This window comes from Oncorhynchus mykiss, chromosome Y (assembly GCF_013265735.2).
Source record: "Oncorhynchus mykiss isolate Arlee chromosome Y, USDA_OmykA_1.1, whole genome shotgun sequence".
Classification (NCBI taxonomy): Eukaryota; Metazoa; Chordata; class Actinopteri; order Salmoniformes; family Salmonidae; genus Oncorhynchus; species Oncorhynchus mykiss.
In genome coordinates, this window is record NC_048593.1 from 43834712 (window position 1) to 43851745 (window position 17034).

Here is a 17034-nt window from a genome sequence, read left to right on the forward strand (position 1 = left end):
TCAGGTATGGTATCTTTATGTGTTTAACAGGTACTATCAGGTATGGTATCTTTATGTGTTTAACAGGTACTATCAGGTATGGTATCTTTATGTGTTTAACAGGTACTATCAGGTATGGTATCTTTATGTGTTTAACAGGTACTATCAGGTATGGTATCTTTATGTGTATTACATGTGTAGTGTATAACAGGTGTGTTTTATAAGAGGTACTATCAGGTATGGTATCTTTATGTGTTTAACAGGTGTGTTTTATAAGAGGTACTATCAGGTATGGTATCTTTATGTGTTTAACAGGTACTATCAGGTATGGTATCTTTATGTGTTTAACAGGTACTATCAGGTATGGTATCTTTATGTGTTTAACAGGTATTATCAGGTATGGTATCTTTATGTGTTTAACAGGTACTATCAGGTATGGTATCTTTATGTGTTTAACAGGTACTATCAGGTATGGTATCTTTATGTGTTTAACAGGTACTATCAGGTATGGTATCTTTATGTGTTTAACAGGTGTGTTTTATAACAGGTACTATCAGGTATGGTATCTTTATGTGTTTAACAGGTGTGTTTTATAACAGGTACTATCAGGTATGGTATCTTTATGTGTTTAACAGGTACTATCAGGTATGGTATCTTTATGTGTTTAACAGGTGTGTTTTATAACAGGTACTATCAGGTATGGTATCTTTATGTGTTTAACAGGTGTGTTTTATAACAGGTACTATCAGGTATGGTATCTTTATGTGTTTAACAGGTACTATCAGGTATGGTATCTTTATGTGTTTAACAGGTGTGTTTTATAACAGGTACTATCAGGTATGGTATCTTTATGTGTTTAACAGGTGTGTTTTATAACAGGTACTATCAGGTATGGTATCTTTATGTGTTTAACATGTACTATCAGGTATGGTATCTTTATGTGTTTAACAGGTGTGTTTTATAACAGGTACTATCAGGTATGGTATCTTTATGTGTTTAACATGTACTATCAGGTATGGTATCTTTATGTGTTTAACAGGTGTGTTTTATAACAGGTACTGTCAGGTATGGTATCTTTATGTGTTTAACAGGTACTATCAGGTATGGTATCTTTATGTGTTTAACAGGTACTATCAGGTATGGTATCTTTATGTGTTTAACAGGTACTATCAGGTATGGTATCTTTATGTGTTTAACAGGTACTATCAGGTATGGTATCTTTATGTGTTTAACAGGTGTGTTTTATAACAGGTACTATCAGGTATGGTATCTTTATGTGTTTAACAGGTACTATCAGGTATGGTATCTTTATGTGTTTAACAGGTACTATCAGGTATAGTATCTTTATGTGTTTAACAGGTACTATCAGGTATGGTATCTTTATGTGTTTAACAGGTACTATCAGGTATGGTATCTTTATGTGTTTAACAGGTACTATCAGGTATGGTATCTTTATGTGTTTAACAGGTACTATCAGGTATGGTATCTTTATGTGTTTAACAGGTACTATCAGGTATGGTATCTTTATGTGTTTAACAGGTACTATCAGGTATGGTATCTTTATGTGTTTAACAGGTACTATCAGGTATGGTATCTTTATGTGTTTAACAGGTACTATCAGGTATGGTATCTTTATGTGTTTAACAGGTACTATCAGGTATGGTATCTTTATGTGTTTAACAGGTACTATCAGGTATGGTATCTTTATGTGTTTAACAGGTGTGTTTTATAACAGGTACTATCAGGTATGGTATCTTTATGTGTTTAACAGGTGTTTTTTATAACAGGTACTATCAGGTATGGTATCTTTATGTGTTTAACAGGTACTATCAGGTATGGTATCTTTATGTGTTTAACAGGTGTGTTTTATAACAGGTACTATCAGGTATAGTATCTTTATGTGTTTAACAGGTACTATCAGGTATGGTATCTTTATGTGTTTAACAGGTGTTTTTTTATAACAGGTACTATCAGGTATGGTATCTTTATGTGTTTAACAGGTGTGTTTTATAACAGGTACTATCAGGTATGGTATCTTTATGTGTTTAACAGGTGTGTTTTATAACAGGTACTATCAGGTATAGTATCTTTATGTGTTTAACAGGTACTATCAGGTATGGTATCTTTATGTGTTTAACAGGTGTGTTTTATAACAGGTACTATCAGGTATGGTATCTTTATGTGTTTAACAGGTGTGTTTTATAACAGGTACTATCAGGTATAGTATCTTTATGTGTTTAACAGGTACTATCAGGTATGGTATCTTTATGTGTATAACAGGTAATATCAGGTATGGTATCTTTATGTGTTTAACAGGTACTATCAGGTATGGTATCTTTAGGTGTTTAACAGGTACTATCAGGTATGGTATCTTTAGGTGTTTAACAGGTACTATCAGGTATGGTATCTTTATGTGTTTAACAGGTGTGTTTTATAACAGGTACTATCAGGTATGGTATCTTTATGTGTTTAACAGGTAATATCAGGTATGGTATCTTTATGTGTTTAACAGGTACTATCAGGTATGGTATCTTTATGTGTATAACAGGTACTATCAGGTATGGTATCTTTATGTGTTTAACAGGTACTATCAGGTATGGTATCTTTATGTGTTTAACAGGTACTATCAGGTATGTCATCTTTATGTGTTTAACAGGTGTGTTTTATAAGAGGTACTATCAGGTATGGTATCTTTATGTGTTTAACAGGTACTATCAGGTATGGTATCTTTATGTGTTTAACAGGTGTGTTTTATAACAGGTACTATCAGGTATGGTATCTTTATGTGTTTAACAGGTGTTTTTTATAACAGGTACTATCAGGTATGGTATCTTTATGTGTTTAACAGGTACTATCAGGTATGGTATCTTTATGTGTTTAACAGGTGTGTTTTATAACAGGTACTATCAGGTATAGTATCTTTATGTGTTTAACAGGTACTATCAGGTATGGTATCTTTATGTGTTTAACAGGTGTTTTTTTATAACAGGTACTATCAGGTATGGTATCTTTATGTGTTTAACAGGTGTGTTTTATAACAGGTACTATCAGGTATGGTATCTTTATGTGTTTAACAGGTGTGTTTTATAACAGGTACTATCAGGTATAGTATCTTTATGTGTTTAACAGGTACTATCAGGTATGGTATCTTTATGTGTATAACAGGTAATATCAGGTATGGTATCTTTATGTGTTTAACAGGTACTATCAGGTATGGTATCTTTAGGTGTTTAACAGGTACTATCAGGTATGGTATCTTTATGTGTTTAACAGGTGTGTTTTATAACAGGTACTATCAGGTATAGTATCTTTATGTGTTTAACAGGTACTATCAGGTATGGTATCTTTATGTGTTTAACAGGTGTTTTTTTATAACAGGTACTATCAGGTATGGTATCTTTATGTGTTTAACAGGTGTGTTTTATAACAGGTACTATCAGGTATGGTATCTTTATGTGTTTAACAGGTGTGTTTTATAACAGGTACTATCAGGTATAGTATCTTTATGTGTTTAACAGGTACTATCAGGTATGGTATCTTTATGTGTATAACAGGTAATATCAGGTATGGTATCTTTATGTGTTTAACAGGTACTATCAGGTATGGTATCTTTAGGTGTTTAACAGGTACTATCAGGTATGGTATCTTTAGGTGTTTAACAGGTACTATCAGGTATGGTATCTTTATGTGTTTAACAGGTGTGTTTTATAACAGGTACTATCAGGTATGGTATCTTTATGTGTTTAACAGGTAATATCAGGTATGGTATCTTTATGTGTTTAACAGGTACTATCAGGTATGGTATCTTTATGTGTATAACAGGTACTATCAGGTATGGTATCTTTATGTGTTTAACAGGTACTATCAGGTATGGTATCTTTATGTGTTTAACAGGTACTATCAGGTATGTCATCTTTATGTGTTTAACAGGTGTGTTTTATAAGAGGTACTATCAGGTATGGTATCTTTATGTGTTTAACAGGTACTATCAGGTATGGTATCTTTATGTGTTTAACAGGTGTGTTTTATAACAGGTACTATCAGGTATGGTATCTTTATGTGTTTAACAGGTGTGTTTTATAACAGGTACTATCAGGTATGGTATCTTTATGTGTTTAACAGGTACTATCAGGTATGGTATCTTTATGTGTTTAACAGGTACTATCAGGTATGGTATCTTTATGTGTTTAACAGGTGTGTTTTATAACAGGTATTATCAGGTATGTTATCTTTATGTGTTTAACAGGTGTGTTTTATAACATGTACTATCAGGTATGGTATCTTTATGTGTTTAACAGGTACTATCAGGTATGGTATCTTTATGTGTTTAACAGGTACTATCAGGTATGGTATCTTTATGTGTTTAACAGGTACTATCAGGTATGGTATCTTTATGTGTTTAACAGGTACTATCAGGTATGGTATCTTTATGTGTTTAACAGGTACTGTCAGGTATGGTATCTTTATGTGTTTAACAGGTGTGTTTTATAACAGGTACTATCAGGTATGGTATCTTTATGTGTTTAACAGGTACTATCAGGTATGGTATCTTTATGTGTTTAACAGGTGTGTTTTATAACAGGTACTATCAGGTATGGTATCTTTATGTGTTTAACAGGTACTATCAGGTATGGTATCTTTATGTGTTTAACAGGTACTATCAGGTATGGTATCTTTATGTGTTTAACAGGTACTATCAGGTATGGTATCTTTATGTGTTTAACAGGTACTATCAGGTATGGTATCTTTATGTGTTTAACAGGTGTGTTTTATAACAGGTACTATCAGGTATGGTATCTTTATGTGTTTAACAGGTACTATCAGGTATGGTATCTTTATGTGTATTACATGTGTAGTGTATAACAGGTGTAGTGTATTATAGGTGTAGTGTATAACAGGTGTAGTGTATAACAGGTGTAGTGTATTACATGTGTAGTGTATTACAGGTGTAGTGTATAACAGGTGTAGTGTATTACAGGTGTAGTGTATTACAGGTGTAGTGTATTACAGGTATAGTGTATAACAGGTGTAGTGTATAACAGGTACTCTCAGGTGTTTTACAGGTGTAGTGCGTTACAGGTAATATCAGGTGTTTTACAGGTGTAGTGTATAACAGGTGTAGTGTATAACAGGTAATATCAGGTGTTTTACAGGTGTAGTGTATAACAGGTGTAGTGTATAACAGGTGTAGTGTATTACAGGTGTAGTGTATAACAGGTACTCTCAGGTGTTTTACAGGTGTAGTGCGTTACAGGTGTAGTGTATTACAGGTGTAGTGTATAACAGGTAATATCAGGTGTTTTACAGGTGTAGTGTGTTACAGGTGTAGGGTATTACATACAGGTGTAGTGTATAACAGGTGTAGTGTATTACAGGTGTAGTGTATTACAGGTGTAGTGTATTACAGGTGTAGTGTATAACAGGTAATATCAGGTGTTTTACAGGTGTAGCGTATAACAGGTGTAGTGTATAACAGGTGTAGTGTATAACAGGTGTAGTGTATTACAGGTGTAGTGTATTACAGGTGTAGTGTAAAACAGGTACTCTCAGGTGTTTTACAGGTGTAGTGTATTACAGGTGTAGTGTATAACAGGTGTAGTGTATAACAGGTGTAGTGTATAACAGGTGTAGTGTATTACAGGTGTAGTGTATTACAGGTGTAGTGTATAACAGGTGTAGTGTATAACAGGTACTGTCAGGTGTTTTACAGGTGTAGTGTATTACAGGTGTAGTGTATTACAGGTGTAGTGTATAACAGGTAATATCAGGTGTTTTACAGGTGTAGTGTGTTACAGGTGTAGGGTATTACATACAGGTGTAGTGTATAACAGGTGTAGTGTATAACAGGTAATATCAGGTGTTTTACAGGTGTAGTGTATTACAGGTGTAGTGTATAACAGGTAATATCAGGTGTTTTACAGGTGTAGTGTATTACAGGTGTAGTGTATAACAGGTGTAGTGTATAACAGGTAATATCAGGTGTTTTACAGGTGTAGTGTATTACAGGTGTAGTGTATTACACGTGTAGTGTATAACAGGTAATATCAGGTGTTTTACAGGTGTTGTGTATTACAGGTGTAGTGTATTACATGTGTAGTGCATTACAGGTGTAGTGTATAACAGGTAATATCAGGTGTTTTACAGGTGTAGTGTATTACAGGTGTAGTGTATAACAGGTAATATCAGGTGTTTTACAGGTGTAGTGTATTACAGGTGTAGTGTATAACAGGTAATATCAGGTGTTTTACAGGTGTAGTGTATTACAGGGGTAGTGTATAACAGGTAATATCAGGTGTTTTACAGGTGTAGTGTATTACAGGTGTAGTGTATTACATGTGTAGTGTATAACAGGTAATATCAGGTGTTTTACAGGTGTAGTGTATTACAAGTGTAGTGTATAACAGGTAATATCAGGTGTTTTACAGGTGTAGTGTATTACAGGGGTAGTGTATTACACGTGTAGTGTATTACAGGTGTAGTGTATTACAGGTGTAGTGTATAACAGGTAATATCAGGTGTTTTACAGGTGTAGTGTATTACATTTGTAGTGTATTACAGGTGTAGTGTATAACAGGTAATATCAGGTGTTTTACAGGTGTAGTGTATTACATTTGTAGTGTATTACAGGTGTAGTGTATAACAGGTAATATCAGGTGTTTTACAGGTGTAGTGTATTACAGGTGTAGTGTATTACATTTGTAGTGTATTACAGGTGTAGTGTATTACAGGTGTAGTGTATAACAGGTAATATCAGGTGTTTTACAGGTGTTGTGTATAACAGGTAATATCAGGTGTTTTACAGGTGTAGTGTTTTACAGGTGTAGTGTATTACATTTGTAGTGTATTACAGGTGTAGTGTATAACAGGTAATATCAGGTGTTTTACAGGTGTAGTGTATTACAGGTGTAGTGTATTACATTTGTAGTGTATTACAGGTGTAGTGTATAACAGGTGTAGTGTATTACAGGTGTAGTGTATTACATTTGTAGTGTATTACAGGTGTAGTGTATTACAGGTGTAGTGTATTACATTTGTAGTGTATTACAGGTGTAGTGTATAACAGGTAATATCAGGTGTTTTACAGGTGTAGTGTTTTACAGGTGTAGTGTATTACATTTGTAGTGTATTACAAGTGTAGTGTATAACAGGTAATATCAGGTGTTTTACAGGTGTAGTGTATTACAGGTGTAGTGTATTACATTTGTAGTGTATTACAGGTGTAGTGTATTACAGGTGTAGTGTATTACAGGTAATATCAGGTGTTTTACAGGTGTAGTGTATTACAGGTGTAGTGTATTACATTTGTAGTGTATTACAGGTGTAGTGTATTACAGGTGTAGTGTATAACAGGTAATATCAGGTGTTTTACAGGTGTAGTGTATAACAGGTAATATCAGGTGTTTTACAGGTGTAGTGTTTTACAGGTGTAGTGTATTACATTTGTAGTGTATTACAGGTGTAGTGTATAACAGGTAATATCAGGTGTTTTACAGGTGTAGTGTATTACAGGTGTAGTGTATTACATTTGTAGTGTATTACAGGTGTAGTGTATAACAGGTAATATCAGGTGTTTTACAGGTGTAGTGTATTACAGGTGTAGTGTATTACATTTGTAGTGTATTACAGGTGTAGTGTATAACAGGTAATATCAGGTGTTTTACAGGTGTAGTGTATTACATTTGTAGTGTATTACAGGTGTAGTGTATTACAGGTGTAGTGTATAACAGGTAATATCAGGTGTTTTACAGGTGTAGTGTATTACATTTGTAGTGTATTACAGGTGTAGTGTATTACATGTGTAGTGTATAACAGGTAATATCAGGTGTTTTACAGGTGTAGTGTATTACATTTGTAGTGTATTACAGGTGTAGTGTATAACAGGTGTAGTGTATAACAGGTAATATCAGGTGTTTTACAGGTGTAGTGTATTACAGGTGTAGTGTATTATAGGTGTAGTGTATAATAGGTGTAGTGTATTACATTTGTAGTGTATTACAGGTGTAGTGTATTACATGTGTAGTGTATAACAGGTAATATCAGGTGTTTTACAGGTGTTGTGTATTACAGGTGTAGTGTATAACAGGTAATATCAGGTGTTTTACAGGTGTAGTGTATTACAAGTGTAGTGTATAACAGGTAATATCAGGTGTTTTACAGGTGTAGTGTATTATAGGTGTATTGTATAACAGGTGTAGTGTATTACAGGTGTAGTGTATAACAGGTAATATCAGGTGTTTTACAGGTGTAGTGTATTACAAGTGTAGTGTATAACAGGTGTAGTGTATAACAGGTAATATCAGGTGTTTTACAGGTGTAGTGTATTACATTTGTAGTGTATTACAGGTGTAGTGTATAACAGGTAATATCAGGTGTTTTACAGGTGTAGTGTATTACATTTGTAGTGTATTACAGGTGTAGTGTATAACAGGTAATATCAGGTGTTTTACAGGTGTAGTGTATTACAGGTGTAGTGTATTACATTTGTAGTGTATTACAGGTGTAGTGTATTACAGGTGTAGTGTATAACAGGTAATATCAGGTGTTTTACAGGTGTTGTGTATAACAGGTAATATCAGGTGTTTTACAGGTGTAGTGTTTTACAGGTGTAGTGTATTACATTTGTAGTGTATTACAGGTGTAGTGTATAACAGGTAATATCAGGTGTTTTACAGGTGTAGTGTATTACAGGTGTAGTGTATTACATTTGTAGTGTATTACAGGTGTAGTGTATAACAGGTGTAGTGTATTACAGGTGTAGTGTATTACATTTGTAGTGTATTACAGGTGTAGTGTATTACAGGTGTAGTGTATTACATTTGTAGTGTATTACAGGTGTAGTGTATAACAGGTAATATCAGGTGTTTTACAGGTGTAGTGTTTTACAGGTGTAGTGTATTACATTTGTAGTGTATTACAAGTGTAGTGTATAACAGGTAATATCAGGTGTTTTACAGGTGTAGTGTATTATAGGTGTAGTGTATAATAGGTGTAGTGTATTACATTTGTAGTGTATTACAGGTGTAGTGTATTACATGTGTAGTGTATAACAGGTAATATCAGGTGTTTTACAGGTGTTGTGTATTACAGGTGTAGTGTATAACAGGTAATATCAGGTGTTTTACAGGTGTAGTGTATTACAAGTGTAGTGTATAACAGGTAATATCAGGTGTTTTACAGGTGTAGTGTATTATAGGTGTATTGTATAACAGGTGTAGTGTATTACAGGTGTAGTGTATAACAGGTAATATCAGGTGTTTTACAGGTGTAGTGTATTACAAGTGTAGTGTATAACAGGTGTAGTGTATAACAGGTAATATCAGGTGTTTTACAGGTGTAGTGTATTACATTTGTAGTGTATTACAGGTGTAGTGTATAACAGGTAATATCAGGTGTTTTACAGGTGTAGTGTATTACATTTGTAGTGTATTACAGGTGTAGTGTATAACAGGTAATATCAGGTGTTTTACAGGTGTAGTGTATTACAGGTGTAGTGTATTACATTTGTAGTGTATTACAGGTGTAGTGTATTACAGGTGTAGTGTATAACAGGTAATATCAGGTGTTTTACAGGTGTTGTGTATAACAGGTAATATCAGGTGTTTTACAGGTGTAGTGTTTTACAGGTGTAGTGTATTACATTTGTAGTGTATTACAGGTGTAGTGTATAACAGGTAATATCAGGTGTTTTACAGGTGTAGTGTATTACAGGTGTAGTGTATTACATTTGTAGTGTATTACAGGTGTAGTGTATAACAGGTGTAGTGTATTACAGGTGTAGTGTATTACATTTGTAGTGTATTACAGGTGTAGTGTATTACAGGTGTAGTGTATTACATTTGTAGTGTATTACAGGTGTAGTGTATAACAGGTAATATCAGGTGTTTTACAGGTGTAGTGTTTTACAGGTGTAGTGTATTACATTTGTAGTGTATTACAAGTGTAGTGTATAACAGGTAATATCAGGTGTTTTACAGGTGTAGTGTATTACAGGTGTAGTGTATTACATTTGTAGTGTATTACAGGTGTAGTGTATTACAGGTGTAGTGTATTACAGGTAATATCAGGTGTTTTACAGGTGTAGTGTATTACAGGTGTAGTGTATTACATTTGTAGTGTATTACAGGTGTAGTGTATTACAGGTGTAGTGTATAACAGGTAATATCAGGTGTTTTACAGGTGTAGTGTATAACAGGTAATATCAGGTGTTTTACAGGTGTAGTGTTTTACAGGTGTAGTGTATTACATTTGTAGTGTATTACAGGTGTAGTGTATAACAGGTAATATCAGGTGTTTTACAGGTGTAGTGTATTACAGGTGTAGTGTATTACATTTGTAGTGTATTACAGGTGTAGTGTATAACAGGTAATATCAGGTGTTTTACAGGTGTAGTGTATTACAGGTGTAGTGTATTACATTTGTAGTGTATTACAGGTGTAGTGTATAACAGGTAATATCAGGTGTTTTACAGGTGTAGTGTATTACATTTGTAGTGTATTACAGGTGTAGTGTATTACAGGTGTAGTGTATAACAGGTAATATCAGGTGTTTTACAGGTGTAGTGTATTACATTTGTAGTGTATTACAGGTGTAGTGTATTACATGTGTAGTGTATAACAGGTAATATCAGGTGTTTTACAGGTGTAGTGTATTACATTTGTAGTGTATTACAGGTGTAGTGTATAACAGGTGTAGTGTATAACAGGTAATATCAGGTGTTTTACAGGTGTAGTGTATTACAGGTGTAGTGTATTATAGGTGTAGTGTATAATAGGTGTAGTGTATTACATTTGTAGTGTATTACAGGTGTAGTGTATTACATGTGTAGTGTATAACAGGTAATATCAGGTGTTTTACAGGTGTTGTGTATTACAGGTGTAGTGTATAACAGGTAATATCAGGTGTTTTACAGGTGTAGTGTATTACAAGTGTAGTGTATTACAAGTGTAGTGTATTACAGGTGTAGTGTATTACATGTGTAGTGTATAACAGGTAATATCAGGTGTTTTACAGGTGTTGTGTATTACAGGTGTAGTGTATAACAGGTAATATCAGGTGTTTTACAGGTGTAGTGTATTATAGGTGTATTGTATAACAGGTGTAGTGTATTACAGGTGTAGTGTATAACAGGTACTCTCAGGTGTTTTACAGGTGTAGTGTATTACAAGTGTAGTGTATTACAGGTGTTGTGTATTACAGGTGTAGTGTATAACAGGTGTAGTGTATTACAGGTGTAGTGTATAACAGGTAATATCAGGTGTTTTACAGGTGTAGTGTATTACAGGTGTAGTGTATAACAGGTAATATCAGGTGTTTTACAGGTGTAGTGTATTATAGGTGTAGTGTATAACAGGTGTAGTGTATAACAGGTGTAGTGTTTTACAGGTGTAGTGTTTTACAGGTACCTTTATGCCTGGCCAGGTAGCGGCCCAGAACGATGATGAGACACAAGGTGACGAAGACCACCACCGCCACCACTCCTCCAATCAGAGCATGGTCTGGACCATGCTGCCCCATGGCGTTGGGGTCTAGAGAGGGTGGGGAGTAGAGGGAGGGTGGGGAGGAGGGGGAAGAGAGGGGAAAGGGAAGGAATAGAGGAGAGGGAGGGGAGGAGGGGGAAGAGGAAGGGTGGGGAAGGGAGGGGAAAGGGAGGGAATAGAGGAGAGGGAGGGGAGGAGGGTGGGGAGGAGGGGGAAGAGAGGGGAGGGGGAAGAGAGGGGAAAGGGAGGGAATAGAGGAGAGGGAGGGGAGGAGGGGGAAGAGAGGGGAAAGGGAAGGAATAGAGGAGAGGGAGGGGAGGAGGGGGAAGAGGAAGGGTGGGGAAGGGAGGGGAAAGGGAGGGAATAGAGGAGAGGGAGGGGAGGAGGGTGGGGAGGAGGGGGAAGAGAGGGGAGGGGGAAGAGAGGGGAAAGGGAGGGAATAGAGGAGAGGGAGGGGAGGAGGGGGGAGGGTGGGGAGGAGGGGGAAGAGAGGGGAAAGGGAGGGAATAGAGGAGAGGGAGGGGAGGAGGAGGGAGGGTGGGGAGAGTGGGGAGGACAGGGGAAAGGGAGGGAATAGAGGAGAGGGAGGGGAGGAGGGGGGAGGGTGGGGATGAGGGGGAGGGTGGGGAGGAGGGGGAAGAGAGGGGAAAGGGAGGGATAGAGGAGAGGGAGGGGAGGAGGGGGAGAGGGAGGGTGGGGAAGGGAGGGAATAGAGGAGAGGGATTGGAGGAGGGGGGAGAGAGGGGAAAGGGAGGGAATAGAGGAGAGGGAGGGGAGGAAAGGGAGGGTGGGGAGGAGGGGGAAGAGAGGGGAAAGAGAGGCAGATAGAGGAGAGGGAGGGGAGGAGGGGGAGGGTGGGGAGGAGGGGGAGGAGAGGGGAAAGGGAGGGGAGGAGGGGGAGGGAGTGGAGGAGGGGGGAGGGTGGGGAGGAGGGGGAAGAGAGGGGAAAGGGAGGGAATAGAGGAGAGGGAGGGGAGGAGGGGGAGGGTGGGGAGGAGGGGGAGGAGGGGGAGGACAGGGGAAAGGGAGGGAATAGAGGAGAGGGAGGGGAGGAGGGGGGAGAGAGGGGAAAGGGAGGGAATAGAGGAGAGGGAGGGGAGGAGGGGGGAGGGTGGGGAGGAGGGGCAGGGTGGGGAGGAGGGGGAAGAGAGGGGAAAGGGAAGGAATAGAGGAGAGGGAGGGGAGGAGGGGGGAGGGTGGGGAGGAGGGGGAGGGGGGAGGGTGGGGAGGAGGGGGAGGGTGGGGAGGAGGGGGAAGAGAGGGGAAAGGGAGGGAATAGAGGAGAGGGAGGGGAGGAGGGGGAGGGTGGGGAGGAGGGGGAGGAGAGGGGAAAGGGAGGGGAATAGAGGAGAGGGAGGAGAGGAGGGGGAGGGTGGGGAGGAGGGGGAGGAGAGGGAAAAAAGAAAGAGAGAGTTAAGCTGGTGAGCTGCTGTCATTTTCTCTCATTTGACATTTAAGTTATTTAGTAGACTCTTTTATCCAGAGACATTTACAGCAGTGAGTCATTTAACAGACTCTCTTATCCAGAGTCACTACAGTAGTGAGTCATTTAACAGACTCTCTGATCCAGAGCCACTACAGCAGTGAGTCATTTAGCAGACTCTCTGATCCAGTCACTTACAGTAGTGAGTCATTTAGCAGACTCTCTGATCCAGTCACTTACAGTAGTGAGTCATTTAGCAGACTCTCTGATCCAGAGTCACTTACAGTAGTGAGTCATTTAACAGACTCTCTGATCCAGAGTCACTTACAGTAGTGAGTCATTTAGCAGACTCTCTGATCCAGAGTCACTTACAGTAGAACCCTTTTGGGTTCCAGGAAAAACCCTTTTTTGGGGTTCTAGATAGCACCTTTTTGTTTTGTGTCAGTGAGACAACCACATATTGTAAGTGCTTTTTTCCCTCCTCAATAAAGTAGCAATCAGCAAAGTCAGAGTTAGAAGGAAAAGTCCAAATGTGAGTGTTATTGTCCTCAACACTCAGACGCTACGTGGAAATACTGCCACGTATTGTGAAGGCCGACAGAACACGCACATACATACCAACAGAGCTCAGACCTGCCACCCAGAGAGACAAAGATATTATTTTCTGACAAAATGAACAAGAGCATCTGACAAAATGTAACATTTTGTATTATTATTTTTAAACGAGAGAGAGACAGGGAGAGAGTGAGGGAGAGAGGGAGAGGGAGAGAGAGTGAGGGACAGGGAGCGAGAGAGAGAGAGAGAGAGAGAGAGAAAGGGGGAGTGAGAGAGAAAGCGGGAGAGAGAGAGAGAGAAAGGAAGAGAGAGAGCGAAAGGGGGAGAGAGAGAGAGAGAGAGAGAGCGAAAGGGGGAGAGAGAGAGAGAGAGAGAGAGAGAGAGAAAGGGGGGGAGAGAGAGAGAGAGAGCGAGAGAAAGGGAGAGAGAGAAAGGGGGAGAGAGAGAGAGAGAGAGAGAGAGAAAGGGAGAGAGAGAGAGAGAGAGAGAGAAAGGAGGAGAGTGAAAAAAAGGAGTAAATCAGTCTTATTGTTCAAGGACCCCTCCCCCATAGAGACATGGAAGGACAGCATAGCTCAATACAAGACCACATGGAGACCAAGACCACATGGAAACCAAGACCACATGGAAACCAAGACCACATGGAAACTAAGACCACATGGAAACCAAGACAAAATGGAAACCAAGACCACATGGAAACCAAGACCACATGAAAACCAAGACCACATAGAAACCAAGACTACATGGAAACCAAGACCACATGGAAACCAAGACAAAATGGAAACCAAGACCACATGTTTACTCGTAGGAGAAAGTAAACGGGAGCCTCCCAAATTGCAGCCTGTTCCCTATTTATAGCGCAGTGCCTTAGACCAGAGCCCTATAGGGGGTGCCATTTGGGATACAACCCCATTATGTATAATACTCAAAGATATAATTCCCTTGCTGTTGTTAAGTCATATGAGAAAATCTAAAAAGTCAAAATATAGTTTATTTTTTTCTGTCACTCATAAGTCTAGTTAGCATCAGAAATGTTTGGGGGTTTTAAAATGCGATAGAACGTCTAGTTGATTTCTGAAGTAATCTGGGGTTGAAAGGACCCGCTGAGATACGGGAGGACTTCAGGAATGAAGAGAAGACATTATAATACGACATTGACTGAAATTATTCTACATTTCAAGATTTGTCTTTGGAGTAGAATTAAGTGAAGGACTTTGTCTGAAAATAGGAAGTAGCTAAAATGTGATTGAATCATGATAGGGAGGGAGTTTTTCCTAGCCACCGTGCTTCTACACCTGCATTGCTTGCTGTTGGGGGTTTTAGGCTGGGTTTCTGTACAGCACTTTGAGATATCAGCTGATGTACGAAGGGCTATATAAATACATTTGATTTGATTTGATAGTCCTTATTATCTGGGCTTTGAGAAATCTAATTCTTAGTGAAAAAGGAATAGACAGAACCATTAACATATCACAAATAACATAGAATATTCTCTGGAAGCATGTATGTAAAACATGGCTAAATGTCAGCTCGGGGATTCGATCCAGCAACCGGAAAAAGCTCTAACCACGAGGCTACCTGCCGCCCCAAATATATAGAAATATAATAATAATAATACAATATATATCTATCTATTGAATTATAATTCTCCAATATATTGAAGTGTATTGAGTCATTATCCTCCAATATATAGAAGTCTATTGAGTCATTATCCTCCAGTATATAGAAGTCTATTGAGTCATTATCCTCCAATATATAGAAGTGTATTGAGTCATTATCCTCCAATATATAGAAGTGTATTGAGTCATTATCCTCCAATATATAGAAGTGTATTGAGTCATTATCCTCCAGCGTGAGCAGAGATATAAATCATCAATTAGAAATAAATCAACATGAGAAAAATGATATACTGAACAAAATATAAATGCAACATGGTATTATTTAATATAATATAATATTTTAAATATGTTTTTGTTGTTGCAGTTCATATGAAGAAAATCAGTTAATTAAAAATAAATAAATGAGGTCCTAATCTATGGAAATACAGACATGCATCTGTAGGTCACAGAAACCGGAATAAAAAATGGGCCTCACAACGGGCTGAGGATCTCGTCACGGTATCTCTGTGCTTTCAAATTGGTATCTCTGTACACCCTGTTAGGGGCCTAGATGTCCTCTTATGTACACCCTGACAGGGGCCCAGATGTCCTCTCTGTCCACTCTGTCTCTCTGTCTTCTCTCTGTCCTCTCTCTGTCTCTCTGTCCGCTTTCTGTCTCTCTGTCCTACCTCTGTCTCTCTCTTCGTCTCTGTCTCTCTCTTTGTCCTCTCTCCCTCTCTCTCTCCGTCTCTCTGTCCCCTCTCTCGCTCTCTGTCTCTGTCCTCTCTCTCACTGTCCTCTGTCCCTTTCCTCTCTCTCTGTCTCTGTCCTCTCTCTGTCTCTGTCCTCTCTCTGTCTCTGTCCTCTCTCTGACTGTCCTCTGTCTCACTGTCCTCTGTCTCTGTCCTCTGTCTCTGTCCTCTCCCTCTCTTTACTTCTATCCTTATCCCCCCTATCATTTTTTTTCTCTCCCTTTTTCGAAGGTCCAAGTGGTGCCAATTCAACATTCCTCAGCTGTCCGCTCTACTGACCAAGCCGGACGGCAACAGAGTGACCACAAGGTGTGTGTGTGGTCAAGTGTGACAGCCAGGTCTTTGGGACTGTGGAGGGTTATGGAGTGATACAAAGCCTGCTGCTCACCTATTTAGAGAGAGAGAGACGGATGGGGTATAGACAGAGAGAGAGAGAGAGAGAGAGATGGATGGGGGTATAGACAGAGAGAAGGATGGGGTAGAGAGAGAGAGAGAGAGAGAGAGAGAGAAAAATGTCCTCATGTGTGCTACCTATATCCCCCCAGTAGAATCCCCATACTTTAATGAAGACAGCTCCTCCATCCTGAAGGGGGAAATCAATCATTTCCAGGCCCAGGGACATGTACTACTAGTCTGTGGTGACCTAAATCCCAGAACTGGACAAGAACCTGACACCTTCAACACAGGGGGACAAGATACAAACCGTGTAGTTCTTCCCTCCGTAATCAAACAGACCAAACCTATAGAGACAAAGTGGAGTTTTAATTCAACGGCTCAGAGACATCTGTGGGTCTACAGACAACCAGGGACTACAAAGGGAACGTCACGGACAAGCTAAACACCTTCTTCACCCGCTTTGAAGATAATACAGTGCCACCCGACGCGGGCCGCTCCCGAGGACTGTGGGCTCTCGTTTATCGTGGCTGACATGAGTAAGACATTTAAGCACGTTAACCCTCGCAATGCTGCCGGCCCAGAAGGCTTAGCTGCGTCCTCAGAGCATGTCCCCACTTGCGTCAAGATTTCCACCATTGTTCCTAAGAGAGTAACTGAACTAAATGACTATCACCCCGTAGCCTCTGTCATCATGAAGTGAGGGATCATATCACCTCTTACCTGACACCCTAGACCCACTTCAATTTTCATACCGCTCCATTCACACTGCACAGGATCAGCAAAGTGGAGATGTTGGCCCGTCCAGGACCCACAGAGCGGGGGTTCAGACCCAGGGCCTCCAGCTTAATGATGAG

At 39.1% G+C, this 17034-nt stretch overlaps 1 protein-coding gene across 6 annotated transcripts in view; it reads right to left on the reverse strand.

Annotated features, from left to right (window-relative positions):
• Window positions 1-17034, reverse strand: part of cadm2a (cell adhesion molecule 2a) — a 766219-nt gene that overhangs the window by 20083 nt on the left and 729102 nt on the right. For all 6 annotated transcript variants that reach the window (XM_036967529.1, XM_036967531.1, XM_036967528.1 and 3 more), the window contains one exon: window positions 11382-11504. In XM_036967529.1, coding sequence (XP_036823424.1) covers window positions 11382-11504 — 123 coding nt within the window. The remainder of the gene's footprint in view (window positions 1-11381; window positions 11505-17034) is intronic.